Here is an 18,323-nt window from a genome sequence, read left to right on the forward strand (position 1 = left end):
GCTGTTACAAGATCTGGGGGATGTAAGGACCAGCCAAAAACATGCCGTGCCTCTTTTATTGATGAGCAAGCCGTGCCTTCTGATGTTTTTCACAGAATGTCCTAGATTTTGCTGCTTCTTGCCTGAGCTGCCACTTTTCTTTTGATGCAAATGAGGAGTTTTGTTCCAAAATGTGAAAACTACCAACTGAACAGTGTGACAGCAGCTGCTACAAAAGGGCTGCTGAGACAGTGCAAAGCTCACAATGCATAATTACCAAAGTTATTAACTAGCTTGATGATAACATCCCAGAAGTACGCTAATAACAATATACCAGCCACATCTTTGACATGTTGAACAATTGAGATATGTGTTACATTTATTGTGAGGTTTGAAATATGGTGGGTAAGGAAGGAAAAAGCCGAATTGAATCCCTTGACAAGGTCCATATTTTATTTGAACCAATCACAAGGAAGAGAAGTTGCAACTGTCAGCAAAAGCAACAAGACAAAAATGCTTTAAGCTGCCAACTTTTTTTTTTCAAATGTGCTTTTTATGTTTTGTGTGTTAATCAGCATCAGTTTTATGAGGTAAACAAAACGATGACTGCTGTAAGAACGGAGCCAGTTTTCAGCCCTTGAGTTTAATGCTGAAGACCAGACCGCTTTTTTTTAGGAGAATAAGATAAATAGAGTTCAGCTCTTACTATCCTGTAGTTTTTATTGGCATGCTCCCTGTTGGTCTCTTGAGCAACATCGACATCTGTTTGCGGCTGCTGTTGCCTCTCTGCTCACTGTCTCTGTCGCTTCTCACAGTGTCATCTGTGCTGAGTGTTGCTGAAAGTTCTAAAAAAATATATGATAGGGCCAGATAGACACTTTAATTTTACGCGAACAGTCATCGGAGCAGCTATTGAATACACAACACATGCACAGTGACTTAACATGAAATGTTTTGTACATGCAGACCTGATTTGACTGTTATTCACTGATCTCATTTAATTTACTTATAGACTTCTGTTTTCTTTGAAGCTACGATATAAAGATCCAAATCCATTTATCAGTGTTCGTTTAATTTCTTTGTAAATACAAGGCTTGCATTATTTGTATATTTTACTCCATATTCAGGTCATGCTTAAAACATCTTTGTTTTTCTGCTTTCTTGTATTTTATTACTTCTTTAACTTACCGTGAAGTATGTTCCAAAGTTCTGTGTTATATTATATTTCTTATAAAAATATCTGTTGCTAGTTTATAGGTTACTTTAAAAGCAGATTAACTAATGAAATGATTGTCATATTTTGTTTATGGCACATATTCTGTGACAGTGGCAGATGCTCACATAACATGGCCGAAGTTGCAGTGAACTACTTATACTTATACTCTTGATTTCCAGATTTGTTACGAAGCATCAACATTTGTATTATTTTATTGAAACTTTTAAGGATAGAATTTATAAGCAGTAACAATGACCTATGACCTATTACGATTTTTCCTTATTTTTGTTGCTGTTGGAATGATAGATGTTCATATTAAACATGAACAAATTTTAAATAATGACTGTATGGGCAAAAATTTCAGATTTCATGCAGCTCTAAATGCTCTGTTTCTGACTGATTTTTTTATTCTTGGCTCTGTGTGATGTCATTAAAAGCAGATGTCCTTATATGGTTATTTCAAGTGCACAGCGCTAGCTGTAAGAACCACAGCACCACCCACATGCCATTCAAATCTTACATTTATAAGGGGCTGCCAATAAGAAGAAAGCTACTTTCCTTTCTTGTTATTTTTTATTTTATTTTTTGGCATTGGATGAGTTGAGGGGCTTCACCATAGGTCAGTTTAAGACAATACGGTTTATTTTGAATTAAAATTATCTAAAGTTACTCCAAAAGAGTCCAAGAGCAAAAAGTAACCATACTAAAACCCACAGCTCTCGTTTATAAATAAATATGTAAATATAATCTAAGTACAATGTAAGCATATAAAGGAATATGTAAAAGCCTATGTAGATGGAAATTAATATTCTATGGCTCAGGTCAAGCCAAAAATCATTTCCTCAAGTTTGGATAATATTTTTTTAGCTCTCTCAAAGTGCATAAATTGGCTTTGAACCAGTAGGTTAAGAAAAGAAAACTGAGATTCTGTGTGAGCTTTATAGTAGCATTATATCTAAGCACTACATGAATGAGTTAGTGATTATGATTTAAATATCAAAAACAGGAATTCTAGAGTGAAATTTTTTTAAAAGTAGTAAAAAAGACTTTAGATACAGCTACTTTAAAATATAAACAGTGCTGAAGAAAGTATTTGATTATTTTGCTACAATGAAAGTAACAGTATTAGACTATAAATGTACTCCATTAAAAGTAAAAGTCTTTCATTTTAAATGTTACTTACATAAAGTAGCATTACTGAAATGTATTCAAAGTATCAAAAGCATTAATTAAAAAGAAATTACTACAATACAATATAGCTTATATAACCGGATTATTGCTAATAATTGCAATGTAAATAAAGTTAATAAATATAATAGATAAATATATATATATATATTTATATTATTACATATATTTTTATATTAAATAGTAAAAACCGTATCTACAGCTAAGTCTGATAAGTTGCATCAAGTGCAAAGCAGCAGTGTGTATTTTACTACACTGATTCAGTGTACGTAAATACACCGCACTGGCGGAATTCATGACGAAAAAGTTGCAGAAGCGCAACAAAACTGATCTCCCAGCTGAGCCTGAAGTTTAGGTGGCAGCCGTGGGATCGTGGAAGGTGTAAAGTCGCCCCTGGAAGTCATGAATAACGTCTGTTCGCCTGAGCTGGGAGAGGTGATGTCTCTTTAAGAAGCTCAGCCCTCTGCCGAAACAATTGTACAACCCCCCAACAAGTCATCGGGCCTGTCAATCATCCGGTCGGCGCCCTTTGATGTCGGACTCCTCGCCTTGTCTTGGGCTCAAATGAGCTGTTTGCTGCTGTAGGGAAACATTAGTCTTCTACCAACCAACCAGCCGGGGGACGCCACATCTCAACTTTTTTCTGTATGCGGTGGGGGTTTCTGTACTTCGGAGGCGCCCCAGACTGAGGAGATTTTAACAGAGAAGTCCCGCTGAATCTTTTTCTTTCTACTTTTTTATTTTTATTTTTTGTCAGTATCATTTTTTAAACGTGTATAACATCGAAGAGGAGGGGGGAAGTAGACATGCCTCAGCTTAGCAGCGGCGGCGGGGACGACCTGGGAGCCAATGATGAGATGATATCGTTTAAGGACGAAGGAGAGCAAGAGGAGAAAATCCAAGAAAACGCGTTCACGGAGAGAGACCTGGCCGACCTCAAGTCCTCTCTGGTGAACGAGTCGGAAATAAATCAAAGTCCGAACGCAGCGGTAGGTGTCACGGAGTGTGACTGTGTGTGAAAGGCAGAGGGAGAAAGTGTGTGTGGAAAGCTTGTTTTATTTTACGCGCTGCTGAGAAGCTTTGAATGAAACCAACTCGCGCAGTCAACTTGCCTCCAGGGTTATAGTAGTTAAAAAAAGAAGAGGGGGTGGTGGTGGTGGTGGTGGTGGTACGGGTCTACTACAGAACGAGAGCAAAACTGAATTGCACTTATTAGCGTGATAAAGTCAATGTAAAGTTACTCTTGTTTGGCAGCGGTTTGTGGCGCTTTCGTGACTTTTTCGGGTAATTCTCACTCGGTGTTTGTTTACGATCCCTTCCAGGCGGTCAGACGGGGGCAGCAGGGCGAGCAGAGGGGCTTCCCAGACAAACACCGGGAGCATCTCGACGTTGGTAAGCAGAAAATACAAATTTAAAAAAACTTGGGAAAACAAACAAACAAACCAAAAAAAACATGAACATACTCACTCTCATCCCTATGAGCAGTCAAGTACTGTGTAAGAAAGCGGTAAAAACCACCCACTGTGTCAAAGCAAGGAGTTATTTTGGTCACGGGCGCACGTGCTGCTGCATTAAAACTTCAAAGAAGCACCGCTCAGGTGTACACTGCAAAACAAAACAAAAAAAATAGATGGCCATCCTGTCTTCAGCTCTTTAGTTTATCTCTAAGATCTATAGCTTGCTGGGGAGATTTCCTCTGCTGCTCAGTCAAATTAGCAGAGCTCAGCAGAGATGCAAGCAGACTAGCTATCTTTAAAAAAGTGGAACCCTCTTGGCCTTAAATTGTCATTAAGCTTAGGTAAAGGCACTGGTGTGAAGGGCAAAGCAATTTCTCAGTAGCTGTAAAAATTGCTAGTGCCTTTCATTTTAATTCACTATGTTTTAAGCTTACTTATCTAGTGATCTTTTATAAGATTTTGCCAAAAAACCAAGGTCAGCCTTCCTTTTTCTTCAAACCTACCACCCAAAAAGATAGAGGGGAAAAAAAAAGCAAATTCCCCTAACTACGCCAGGGCGCATTTAGACAACATATACAAAACAGCTTTAATTATAGGTATCACTGTTGTGTGTACTCATCTCTGAAAGGAAGAATGCTCTCACCTTGTGATCCTTTGATCAAAAAAAGAAAAAAATCCTCATCAAATGTGGATTTGCGGTTTTTAAAAACTGGTCTATTTGATGGTCCTCGAGAAAAAGTGAAACCCGCAGAAATCAGAAAAAACAGTTCCGCCCTGAGGGATGCTGATTGCCCTCAGATTCTGTCACTCAGGTTCTGGCCACGTTAAAAGTTTTGTCACCTTCGCAAGAAAGCTCAGCACTCACGAGGGAAGCCAGTTGTGTTTTGTGTGTGTGTATGCGTGTGTGTGTTTCTATGCAGGTATAACCTAGTCGTATCTGACCTCCACATAGGCCTCTCGTGCTTAATATGGGTGGTGGTAAGAAATAAATTAACACATAGGCTACAGAAGTTCACGCCTCTAAGACTATGTGGTGGTTGTAACGCTTTTGTCTCCAGTATTGTTGCTTCTGCTCATTCACGGATGTAAAGTGTAGTAACTAGAATGCCTGTAAATAGCTGAGCTGCTTTATATGCACGTTTACCTTCTTTTTCTTTTGACGTTAACACCTTAGCAGCATTGTGTGAGTAAGTATCAGGTTTGATTTTTATTTTAATCCTCACATCCAGCATTTGCACCCACAGCTTTACCTTTATTGTTGTTTATTTTTTTCTTTTCCCCCAAGCTGTCATGATTTTTATTGTAAATTAAATACATTATTAAATGATAACTATTGAGATTTAGACAGCAAATCAAAAGAGTTTGGAAAAATTAGGCAACAAAGGTGACAGCTTCTAATTGTTTGCTTTTCCTGTCAGTGTCGAAGCAGCAAGATGGAGGTATGTACAAGTCGCCGGGATATCCAGGGTACCCGTTCCTGATGCTGCCAGACCCCTACCTCCCCAACAGCTCCGTTTCTCCATCTGTAAGTCCACTTCTCATTGAATCCTTCTGCTGGCTATGGTTCTCCTCTTAGCACCTGATGATATTCTGTGCTCCTGAGGACTCCTTAAGGTGCAAGTTTTTGCGCCTCAGCTTGTCTTTGTATTATTTAGTATCAAGTCCAGACTGTGAACACACAGTGCTGAGCCCCAGAAGAGAAATCCAGTGTTTTGTAGTCGGGGAGAATAAAAGGAACGCACACTCGTAGATGGAGATATCGAGCCTGGTGTCCTCTGAGTGATTTTATTTTTTAATTTTTAATTTTTTTGGGCTGGTGCAAAGACGTCCTCAGTAGTCTCAGTTCGAGAGAAAAGAGATGCAAAGCGGTGGAGAATTTACTCGACTTTTTGTGCATAAAAGCATAAAACATTTCTTCTTGGTATTTTCTGTTTCATAATTCATAATTTCTATTTTTTATGTGCATGCAGTTTTGAGAATTAGGAAAGTTCCCCTCACATCAGCCTAAATTTCAGTGATGTTTTCCCCTTTTAGATGCAATTAGCATATTGTGGCTCAGCTATAACCCCTTAAAACATTATACAGAATTTTAATGCTGCGTCTCTTATTTAGAGGGGTTTAAACTACCAGCTTTATATATTTTTTGGAGAGGGGGGGTCTCTTTCACATTACAAAGCAGAATCAGTCAGCTTATGTTGCACTAGGTTTTAGATTCAGAAGAGACAACATGAGTCTCTGTCAGACTGAAGATGAATGGCACATCACTGCAGATCTCTCTCAAACTTTACACATGCTCTGATTTGGCTTTGAACTGTGCTGCTAACTCCCCCCACACCCCATCCCCAAGGCTCACACCATCCCTAACTGCCTTATAAAATAAAGCTGCATTTAAAACACAGCGGAATAAAATCAAAGTGCCGCAGCCTCATGAGGCAAAGCAAAAAAAAAAACAGGAAAAAAAAGCTTGTTTTTGTTTACGCCGTTGCTGAAGTTGGAATTTGATTGATGTCGTCATCGCGAACCATTTCACGTGACGTTTTCCCATCTGTTTGTACCCCGGGTGAATGACAAGAGGTTTATTGCACAGCCTTAATAGCAGTTCTAAGTGTTAAAACCGCTAAAACAAACATCAGAACGACTCGTGGAAAGATTTCAAGTATGCAGTATTGCTCACCCAGCCAGACAGCCCTTAAAGAATTCATCATAAAAAAAAAATCCCTTCGAGTCACCCGTTAAGAACCAATATCCATGGATAGGCTGAGTAATTGCGCCGAACGTGAACGGTTGTGCCTAATTCATTTTTCACGTGCTGCGTAATCCTGTTGCCTGAATTAACCCCCTGCTCTAGCAGACAAGACGTTGCTAAACAGCATAGATGCCTGTTTGTGAGATGACATGTGCTGTAGGCTGATTTCACGTGAGAGCATAGTGAATAAGGAATATGCTGATTTATGGCTGGAAAATGTGATTTTCTAATGGCACCTTGGAGCTTCTTAAGAGTGTTTCAAGACGCCGTCAGTGTCCAGGTCAGGGCCCGTTGGCTGGTCATGGGAGACTTTAATAGGGTCTGTGATTTTTCAGAATAAAAGCGGACAGTTACCTTCATTTTCCATGGTTTTTTAAATGAAACTAAAATTTAAAATTGTAGTCTGTGGGGAAAATACATAGTAGGAGAGTGGCTTCTTTTCTCCGCCACAGCTATAAAGAAAAACATATAATGGATCTAAATGCATCTGTAAAGTAAAGACGGGTTATACTGTTCATACATGTGATTTGGCTACACAGTGCCTTTTCACTTTAGTTTTATATATGCTCCTTTCAGGCTTGCTAGAAAAAAAATACAGGGTGAAAACTTTTGTTTTACTGCTTATTTCTTTTTATGTTCTTGTATAGAATACATCCTTGACCTGCTAGCTCCATTTAATTGTGCTGTTTTGCACATAAAGCAAAGCCTTTGCTTGGAAGAGAAGCACTTGTAGGTACAGCAGCGTCTCCTTGGAAATCACATTTCATTTTCAGAGTCTTTATTCAGTAACCAGTTACATTCTGAGAATACGACTGAATGAACTACGAGTCTTAGTGAGCATGCTTGTTGTTTCCTCAAACGTCTTTATACTCGAAGCTGCATAACACAGCACATCCGGCATCGTGACAAACATTGTGAAGAAGTGGAGACAAACGTGGTGTCTTCCACCTTCTTCTCTTCTCTTCTCTTCTCTTCTCTTCTCTTCTCTTCTCTTCTCTTCTCTTCTCTTCTCTTCTCTTCTCTTCTCTTCTCTTCTCTTCTCTTCTCTTCTCTTCTCTTCTCTTCTCCAACCTCAGAAGCCTCTCATAGATTGTTCTCGTTGGGGGTGGGATTGGCGAGTTGGGTAGAGTGAGGGGGGGTAAAGGGGTACCGGTGGTGGCGGCGGTGGTGGTGGCATGATAAAGAGCACTTTCTTCCCCCCCCCCCCGTGTGTCTTCGAGACTCCACACAATGCTCACTTGTTGCTGCTTCCCTTGTAATTAGCCCGCTGGTTGTGAGGCGGTAGCGGGGTATCAGGCCCTGTCTAACCTGCCACTTGAAAGGGGCTGAGAGTAGTGGTTTAGCGGGTGAGGTGGGGGGGGGGGGGGGGGTGATGATTATGGATGGCAGAGCTGGATCAGAAGTTCAAGGTCAGGGTGACTGACAGAAAAAAGAGCTGTTTGTGGTTTTCCCGTTATTGTGATGTTGACATGGGACATTTCTGTGTGCGTGTGTCCATGTCTCACTGCTGGCCTGTCTTGTCCTGGAGCTATGACTTACGCTTCTAGTGTCTCATGTCGCACATGCACTGGAGCCTGGATTATTTTTAGATCTTTTTTTGCAGGCGAAAAAATGTCAGATCCAGTCAGAATGGACATTAAATGGTCTTCAGCCTGCCAGTCCTGTAGTGCAGTCTTTCCGATTGTGCCAGGTTGCACGAGTGTTAAGAGCGGTGCAGGTGAATTCATCGCTATTAAGTGGTCGCCTCATGTCTTGCCCATGCACACGCTACTCTGGCAGCACAAGAGTTTGATTTTTCAGACGTTTTTTCTGTAGAATATGTGTGTACACAGCTTTATCGTTGGTGTTTGTTGCATTTTCAATCATCAAGTAGTCTTTAAAAGGTGAGATGATTGCGACTTCTTGATTTTGTGTGTACCCGATGAGAGGGTAGCTTATGCTCACATTCGGCGGAGGCAGATTTATGCTCACTGCTGCCGGGACCCTGCTATCAAACCTGTTTGGTTATAAAAAATGTAAAGCTTAAATCATCCGTCTGTCTTAATTCAGATAGTTTATCAACAACAAGAAGTCACGACTGCCTTACATCCACTTATGTTTAGTTTTGTGGATTAACCTACGTGCAGTTACTTTGAGTCAAAATAATGAATTGGTTAATCATCAATTACTAATCAACATAAAATGAATCCGGAGCCAATGAATTAATTCATTGATTAAGTACACATGTATTAATCGAAGCAGTTTTGATCAGGTTTCTGCTTTTGTTACACTACACTGTCAGATCGTTCACAAACCGCTTTTCTCCTGAGTTTATTTGTTTATCTTCAGTTACGTACCAATTCTTTATTCATTCTGTGTATTTCTCATTTTTTATCCTAGAAGAAAGCCAAACCAAATATCATTGCACTGTGTGTAATGACAATAAAGATGATTCAATCGTCAGAACACTTGAATATATTATAAGCACTGCTTTTCTCATGTTTTAAATGTATTAAGAAACCTATTAAGAGAAAAGAAAGTGTAGCTTCATCTGTGTTATTTGAAGTCAAACCCTTTGATATACTTTCTTTTCTTTTTTTAAACGTGAATTTATTTAACAGGCTGTGGTGTAAAGATTTCTGCAGCGTTGCCCACATGTCACCAGCTCACCTGAAGAAACTACAACACCTTTGTGCGTTCCCGTAAACTGCTTTGAACTGTTGCAGTCATTGTGAGAACCTCAGCTGAATGACTGAAAGTCAGAAATTAATTGTAAAATCAGTCTGCTTGTGTCTGTGTGGGTTTATCCTCACTTGTAAAGGTCTAGCCAGCTTTTTGCACTTTTTAATCGCCAACTGATGAAAAAACATTTGAATGAAAACCTGACCGTCGGAGTGGGCTGACTTATATTTCATATAGGAGGGGGAACGAAATTGCCTGAGCTGTTGTTGTGAAAGATTAACGCATTGTTTTCCTAATACAGCTGAATCAAAGTGGCAGAAATGGACGCAAACAGACTGATAATCACTCCTTGTTATTTTGGTATTAACATTTAAAATTTTAGATTTAAAGAGAAAAGAAGAAGCCTCTAATCTCTGCTGAGAAGTGGTTTTTACAAAGCGACTACACGCGTATTGGCTCCTTATCCCATTCAGCGATAATACTCCTATTACAGCATTTCATGGGACATTTCACTGTTGTTGCATTAATGGAGATATCAGCCGTCCTTTCAGGGGAAGTGGCCAGAGAAGGAGATTTGTGGGATTCGGAGATATGACTAAACTCCCTCAGCTTGTTGTCTTTGGATAAAGCTTTATCTCGAGTGTGTTTGTCAGCGCGCGTGCGTGTTTGCTGTTTAAGTTCATTACACTAAGTAATCTGTATGTATCAAAGCTTTTGGCATGTTCTGTGTGTGTGTGTGTTTTCTAGTTTGTTGCCTTAGGCTTGTGTTTGTACCCAGGGTTCATGGTGTGTTTTGTGTGATGATGCTGGCCGTATACTGTGGATGCAGCGTGTGTGTGTCAGCTCTCTTCTTGCTGTGTGTATAATGCTGTGAATTACCAGCAGTCACTCTCTCTCTCTCTTTTTTTATTATTATTTTTGAAGGGATCATGAGTCTTTGTCGTCTCAGGCAGTTAAACCCTGTCGCAGGGGAGACCTTCAGTAGATATAAGAGTGTTTTTCTGTCTTCAGCTTCCATCCATCTTCCTCCTCACTCCCTTTGCACGCTTGCCATTTCCACATATCCATCTCTTTTATCGTCTTGTGCTGTCTTCAGCATCTGAGGTGGTTCCAAGCATCTCTCCTCACTTCATTTTCCTACTCGGAGAGATAACTTCTTGGTAATTGCGAACTATTAAAAGGAGATCATATGGGAAAATAGGAAAGCTTATTTTCATTCATTTCCAATTATATGCATCGGAAGCGTAAGAACTTTTTTTTGTGTGTGTATTTCGTTAACCTCTTAAGTCACACAGGATCAACTTTTCTGAGCATGAGAACCAGCTCTTCATTACTTAATGTTTTGATTGATTATGAAGGAAAGCACACAAGGAATCAATAGAAGAAGAAACAGAAGTGATGAGAAAAACATTTTGGTTCTGCTGATTTTTTGTGGTTTGTTTGCATTAATATCAAATATTTTATATGTTAGTGGCCATTTTTAGGTAAACATCTGGCGATTACTCACATGACTTCCCCTAAAACGCCTGTTATTAGTGGACAGTTTGGATATTAATTTGTAAGGAGGAGGCAGTTGTTTTTTTCTCAGTTCCTGGAACCTACAACTCTTAGAAAACTAGTCAAATATCTCAAAGTTGTGGGCTCTGAAAAGAAGTGCATATTTTACTCTAGACTGGAAGTTAACAGTTGTTATTGATTTCCATAACGCCAGCTGCACTTCCTACAGCTGCTTCACAATAAAAGCGTCTTAATTTTAATCTCGCGTGAGATTTTTATTGTGACGATTCTCTGCTGCGAAGGAATCGAGAGGGTTAGACTGAAGTAAGAGGAGAAGCAAAGTAGAAGCAACATTGCTTGATGGATGTTTGGTTGAAATTAGTGGGTGGCCTGCCCGCTGAAGCAAAAACCAGGGTTTTTACTTTATCTGAAGTGGCCAGTGAGTCATGCGCAAAGTGATTGGTGGTTAGCGGTTGTATATTAATGAGCCAAGTATTTGGATTTTAATCAGTAACCTTTTACCACCAGTCGTCTGAGAGATCCAGCGTGCCTCGTGGTTAGTTTGAAAGAAGCACACCTTTCTGGAGTGATGTTCGCATGTAGAGCAGCTTCGACATGATTCGATCCAAAAGGAATCTGTAGGTCTGAAGATGTCTGAGGTTCGGCGATAAAGCGCTGAATTGTTTCACAACTTTGTCCACAGACTTCAAAGATTGTCCGTCTGGTCTGTTTGTGGGTCATTTTCTGAATAATTAAGCAGTTTAAGCTGATATCTGATATTTGTCTGCATTCAAATCTATTCGCTGTCAGAGAGGCTGTGAAACTCCCTGTGATGTGGAAGCTGTGGTCACACTATGACGTCAGCACGCTCTGAAGGCAGCAGGCTGCTCTAAAACACTTTCCCGCTCAGCCTACCTGGACACTGACTGTAAATGGCTCAGGTTCTTTGGGATAACAGTAAATGTTTGGTCGAAATGCAGTTTGACAGCGTGCTTTCAGTCAGTGGAATTTACGAGCCTGTGTTTTACAGCTCAGTGTTGTCTGATTTGGGGGAATTTCCTGCTCATTTGACATTTCGATTCACAGAGCAGAATTAAAAATTGACAGGAAGGCTGCTAAGAGATGGTTTACATGTTTGGGAAAGGCGGCGGGGGAACGTCGTCATTTCTGTTACTCTAAAGACTCAGCTGAAGTGTGTGTTTTGAACATTTCAGTATCTCAGCCTACAAAGAAATATCAGTTTGATTGTTTTCACCCACTTCAACTGAAAGCTTATGCTTTCTGTTTGAGTAATTTCACATCTTTTAGCCCATAAAGGTTTTTCATACATCTCCTCCTTTTTCTTGTATCCATTCAGAAATCAGTTGCCGTTGTGAACAAGCTCTCCTCCCCGTTCCCCTTTCCTCCTCCTCCAATCTCCCAAATAATACGAGGTCGATCCTCCAAGATCAAGGGAATGGCATGTGTGTGCGCAAGTCTCTAGGATCTTGCCACTTCCTTGTTTCCCATTGTATTGCAGTGTTGACAGGGGGGTTGTTCAGCCTTCCCCTAGTCTCTTGGTAAACAATGGCAGCAACACAGGCTGAGGCCTCCCTAATCCCCCCTTCATACAGACCCAGGGGCTGGGATGAGCAGTGCTGGGGCCTCCCTGTCTCTGACTGCCTACGATAAGGACCCTGCACACTCGGATTTAAGAGGCCTAAAAGAAAAGCAGCTTTCACTAGAATGCGGGAAAAGCCCAAGTTCGGATGGAAAGCTTGCATCTTGTCTTTTCTTGGATCTTTTTCTCCTTTAACTATAACTGACAGCTCTGCTTTAAAGTAACACCCGTGCTGCGTTGCATCCATGAAGTAAAGGTTTTTGAACTATTAATGTAGTATTCAAAGTATGCTGAGAGGGCTTCATGAAGCCCCATCTGACATCTTTTTCTATCGTTATGATGTGTTCAAGTCTGTGATTATGTTTGTGCAGAGTGTAAACGGGAGTAAACTACTGCCAAACATGAAAACATCGAGTGTCCTCGTTCACAATTTATTAACTGTTAAAACTAAATTTGGGACTCAATAAAAGGGGACATGAAGCAATGTGATCACAATATGTTACCCATGTTAAAAATAGTGTCATATTACAGCAGCAGCATTTACTTTAATATAACAGTGTAACTGAGGACAAAAATACACCCAAATCCTCTAAAACTATCTATTTATATCAAGTGTTTGTATATCTAATTACTATATATCAACATTATTCAGTATTGTGTCAGTTCAGTTTAATTTACTGTCCTATTAGCTCTCCACGCCTGCCCTGCTGTTCACCATTTTCCATCACAGTCACCTCATGTTGGTTAACTTCTGTGAGGACCTCTTAAAGGGAACCTGTTACGCTCATTTTCCAGCTCCGTATTTTATTTTTGGACTCTCCTGGAATGGCTTTGCATAATTCACAGCTCAAAATAATCCCTATTTATCTTATACTGGGCTTCAGCGCGGCCCCTCGGTTCTGATCGGCTACCCCTCACAAGCAGAAGGTCTCAACAGCAGATGGGCGTGGCTTCTATGCTCACAGCCAGATACGACCTTATAATCAAGTCGGATCTTACTGACATCATACAGAGCCAAGAATATAATAAAAAACTTTCCAAATCTGAGCATAAGCTTATTTATTACAACTCCAGCTGTGTTCAATATAGACGTGTATCATTGTAACAGCAACAAAATAAGATGAAACAAAGAAACTATTTTTCTAAGCTTTATGGTTTAAGCTTTACGGAAGTGGCAGCTGGCTGTGATTTGAAGGAGTATTGACTGGTGTTGAAACATTGGTTTAAATTGTAAGTGTGTATTCTCTTTATTATTTGACAGCGTGAATAAAATATTGAGAGAAAAAAAGGAGGTGCATCTCATAATCTGACGCTTTCTTGCAAATTTGCATCCATGAACGCCAAAATACTCAATGAAAAGTTATCTATCTAAAAAGTTATTCGCCTATCAGATGTAAATATAAAATAAAACTTTCTAATGTAAATATGACTTCTGATGTGTACTTTCATCTTGTGTCAGTGACTAAAGACATGAAAAGCAAATGCAAGGACCAAACAAAGATGTTTCTAGTCGATATAAATCATAATCTTTATAATTGCTGGATATCATGCTTGTTTGTTTGAGGTTGCCATGTTCACTTAGTCTCAGGGAGACCACAGCCAACGGAAAATGTGAGCTCAAGATCGAAATAGATTCGGATGAAGACAGATAAATAAATTTTTATAGAGGAAAGGCTGGAGAGGTAAAGACAGCGCTATAGAAGGAGGAGAAGAGGAGGGGGAAAGATTAAAATACAAATGACCATAAGAGCCTTCTCATCGCCCTACTGGCTTTGAAGTAGCGGGCTGTGAAGGCACCTGAAGAGAAACTGTTCAGAAGACTATTTGAAGAGGCGGTAATGTTAAGAAGAATATCAGGAGGGGGAGAAAAAAAACCCTTTGGATAGCCCTGAGGTGTTTATACCTGTAATTATTCATCCACTTATTTCTTTCCGGCGTTGAAGGAAGATGGGGTGGGGGAAGTGGTAGAGCAGTAAAAGACAGGTGTTGGCAAAGGAACTGTGGGTTTATTTGATTATTATTAACTTTATTTCTCTCGCGCGCGCTCCCTCTCTCTGCCTTCATACACTCAAACGCACCAGCGGAGACAAAACAGCATGTGTTCGCTCAGCGAGCACCACGCCGAACTAAGTGTGCTAAAGTTTCTGCAGTTGGTATGAAACTAAAATGAAAACAAGGGGTCTTGAAGGTTGGTAACCTCATGTGGCGTTAGTGCAGGTGTTTTTCTAAATGAAGACCACATTTCCCATGATTCCACCTACGTTTCCTGCCAGCAAGAATATGCTAGAGGTCAAACATGTTAAAACACAGAGGGCCTTGATTTTAGTTGCCGTCTTGTAGCGTTGGCACTGCATCGAGGTCTCCGTAAAGCAGCACTTCGGAGCACCTCAGGTCCCGTGTTGTGCAACATGTGGTTCAAGGAAACCTTAAGCAAACATAAAAGTGTTTTTTTTGTTTGTTTTAAGTTCATTTTTATTCCTTGCTCTCTAAGCTGTGTATACAAGCCAGTTTTCTGCTTGAATGGGAGAGTTATGCACTGTAACAGCTTGAAGGGGGAAGTGGTCGCATTTTTGCAGGATTGAAAAAAAAAAAAAGAAACACAGAGAGACATAAAGGTAGTTGACATAAGGTCAAGGTTCACAAAGAGGCTCTTTGTTTAGGTCCCAGTGTTTGTTTATGAGGTGTGTGTGTGTGTGTGTGTGTGTGTGTGTGTGTGTGTGTGTGTGTGTGTGTGTGTGTGTGTGTGTGTGTGTGTGTGTGTGTGTGTGTGTGTGTGCGCACAAGTATGTCTGTGTGAGTCAGTGAGAGAGTTGCGGGATGTTGCACCCAGGTGAGTCATTGGCCTGTGGAGCGAAACCATGCAAAACCTCTACGTTGTTGTTTACAGAGCGAGCTGTCCAGACCTCCCAGATGTGTGTTCACAGCCTGTAGTTAATCAATGACAGCAATGTCTCTCTCTTACACCAGATATCAAAGTAGCCACACGCGCATGCAAATGTGTCTATGTGCATCTTCGCGCTGCACGCATGGTTTGCTGGTCAAGTAAAAAGAACTGGAGAAAAGTTTGAAGTGCTAGTTTTTCACATATCGTTGTCCACAATATCATGGTTTGAAACGTGTGGTTTTTGATTTAAGGAAGTAGTGATGCAGCACAGTTTACTCACGAGATAACAAATCCGCATGGTGTCCAGCTGAAACTGAAAGAAAACTGCGAGCCCTAAGATTACTTTAACTTTTACTACACAGTATGCATTTCCAAAAATTTGATGTCTACGCTGCCTTCAGGATAGGTCACAAAGACAAGTTGTTTCAAAGAAGTGCAAAAGGATATTATTTCGAATATGTATTTTAACAGGCGTGCAGTGTGTAGTCTAATGTGTCGCTGTTATCATGATTGGGCATCTGGCAGCTCCCCAGAACAAGTATGTTGCTGCTTTGTGGAACAGGTCATTTAAAGAGACACACACACACACACACACTGAACCACATCACAAAGTTTATAGGTTAGCAGGCCACACATGCAACCAGTTAACAGGCTGAATCCCTCCTTCATCCTGGGTCCTTGGGCAATGAGGAGATTCGTAGTGCATTAATGAAGAAACAACATATTCAGACTATATATATATATATATGAAGATATAAATATGAGAAGTTAAAGTGAATCTATATAAATTAATTAATGAATCAGGTTTCTTTTAAAAAGCAAAGAGTAAATTCGTATATGTTACTGCCGTGAAGGGATTTACACCAACACTTTGCACCTGCAAGAGTAGTTTGCCGAGTCGGCATATTTTAGTTAAAGTTATTCATTCATTAGACTTCAGTTTTATATATATAGCGCCAAATCACAACAGCAGTCACATCAAGGGGCTTTATACTGTCACGTAAAGGCCGTATAATTATAAACATTCAATTTTGTTGTGATGTAAACTTTTAAATGTATAAGAAACTCCAACATGGATGTTAGGGTTACATATCGGTGGGAGATCAAGTGATATTCAGGTGATTACACTCTATACTGGGTTTCTGTGTGTAGTAGTCTGTGTGTTTGTGTGTCTGTCAGACAGACAGAGAGAAAGTGAGAGAGAGTGGGATTTTTTTAGGTCACATGACCTATGGGAATTAAAAGTGTAGTTTCATTTCCTCTTCATTACTGACAATAATCAGACAGTTTCGCAAAAGAAGTCGCTACCTTTCTCGAAGAGTTTTACATGTAACTCACACATAATCATTTCGTACTTTCCAAAAAAATAAAAAACCAAGTGATGGGTTACAGAATTTTATTAAGAGACGATGAGAAATATGAATTTCAGGAATGGGCTCTGATGAGTCGCTGATCAGATAAACTGAGCTAATTTGATATATGCTGTCATTTATATCTGCACTACAAAATTGTAAGATCTGCATCTTAAGATTGGCAAAGGACAGTTTATCACATGCAAATATTAAAAGATCCACAACATTTAGTTCTTAAGTCTCGACTGCGTTCAGTCTAATAAGTAAATCGAGCGTTCCTGTCATCATAGTTTAGCTTCAATGTGCTGACGTTAAAAATATAGGCATAAAAAATCTTCCTTAAAGATGTTCTAGGAATTGGATTTGTCACTTGTGCACCTGTGAGCTAGAAATCTAAAATAAACTTAAGTTGATAGGATCTGCTTTGTAATTTCCCCTTTATAAAATGCCCCCACAAACCATGGTTTAATCAGAAGAGCCATAGACTAAAAGACAATAGTTAAGTAAGCAGTGGGAGTGCGGTGTGTTCTGGGGCAGAAACTCTGAGCAAATGAGTGCAGAGTTCACCACAAGCTTAAATGCACATGTTTTTAGATTTGTAGTATCTCTACATAACCAACAGGGGAAAAAAAGCTTTCATAAAGACTCACAACGTCATAGTGCTTGCAGTTGTTTTTCTTCTTAAGTCTTACTTAAGCTGAACATTTATCCTAATGCTTAATTTATACTTGATGAAGAAGCTGTTTGTGCGGGCAACATGGATGGCACATAGGGAGGTTACAACGTAGGGTTTCAGAAGGGTGTAGATTTAACAAGTATAGATGCCCTATAAGTCTGTCTAAAAAGTGACTCCTCAGGTAATGAAACTGACACATAACTTTGTTGTGGTGCCATCTGTCCAGCTGCAACACTTGCCATAAACAAATCTACAGAGGAGAATGTTAAAGAATAGTTCAGACAGCAGAGAAAAGCAAAAACTTTATTTCAACTGTGTCTCTTAAATATCAGAATAGTCGTTCAGGTGTTTCCTCTGTTCGTGTTTACAATTTTATAACCCTTCCCCCTCAGCCACTTGTGGGGCATTTCGCCGCTGCGCTGTGCTACGCTGGCATATCTGCTGTTTGCAGTGTGACGACCACATGCAGTCGTAAATGACAAATTTCCATGTGAGCTCTGATTCTTTTCATCCATCCACTGTAAGGAAATTTACAACCTGTTTACACTCTACTTCTGAGGGGTGTGTGTGTTTCCAGATTGACGACACTGATGTCACATCTTCTGTGAGTGTTGATCTGGTTTAGAACAGTACACTGTGTACGCTGAACACTTGGTGGGTATGTTTCTTTATTTCTGCGCTAATGGGAATTTCAAGTTTTCTGGAATTTTTTTTGTCTTTAGGATTTCCAGAAGGGCACTGAGAACTTGTAACCCCGTTTCCCCCCTTTTAGACGATAAAGTACAACAGTATAAACTCTTTAGGGAATTGTGGAAAACAACATGAAATAGCAGCTTAATAAAACCTGTGAATACTTACGTTAAAAAAAATGTAACCAATGACCTAATACTAACCAAAATGACTTAATAAGAGGCCTTTTATGAGTAAGTAACCGCTTGCATGCCCACCTGTTATAAAAAGAAAACCCACTGTTGAATAGAGTTTGTCAGATAAGTTTCAAATATCATAATAGTTGATATTTAAGATTGCTGATGTGGTCATTAATTGATATAAATAGGTAAGTTTCT

General features: G+C 39.8%; 1 protein-coding gene across 13 annotated transcripts in view; it reads left to right on the forward strand.

The window, feature by feature from the left end:
• Positions 1 to 2,679: 2,679 nt before the first annotated feature.
• The window catches only part of tcf7 (transcription factor 7), a 75,716-nt gene continuing 60,072 nt past the window's right edge, over positions 2,680 to 18,323 (forward strand). For 4 of the 13 annotated variants that reach the window (XM_026181455.2, XM_026181447.2, XM_080307266.1 and 1 more), the window contains exons 1-3: positions 2,682 to 3,372; positions 3,706 to 3,775; positions 5,259 to 5,365. In XM_026181455.2, coding sequence (XP_026037240.1) covers positions 3,190 to 3,372; positions 3,706 to 3,775; positions 5,259 to 5,365 — 360 coding nt within the window. In that variant the 5' untranslated portion in view covers positions 2,682 to 3,189. Of the gene's footprint in view, positions 3,373 to 3,705; positions 3,776 to 5,258; positions 5,366 to 18,323 lie in introns of all 13 variants that reach the window. The other 9 variants (XM_026181453.2, XM_026181454.2, XM_026181446.2 and 6 more) reach the window with 6 other exon arrangements.

Source organism: Astatotilapia calliptera, chromosome 10 (assembly GCF_964374335.1).
Source record: "Astatotilapia calliptera chromosome 10, fAstCal68.1, whole genome shotgun sequence".
Classification (NCBI taxonomy): domain Eukaryota; kingdom Metazoa; phylum Chordata; class Actinopteri; order Cichliformes; family Cichlidae; genus Astatotilapia; species Astatotilapia calliptera.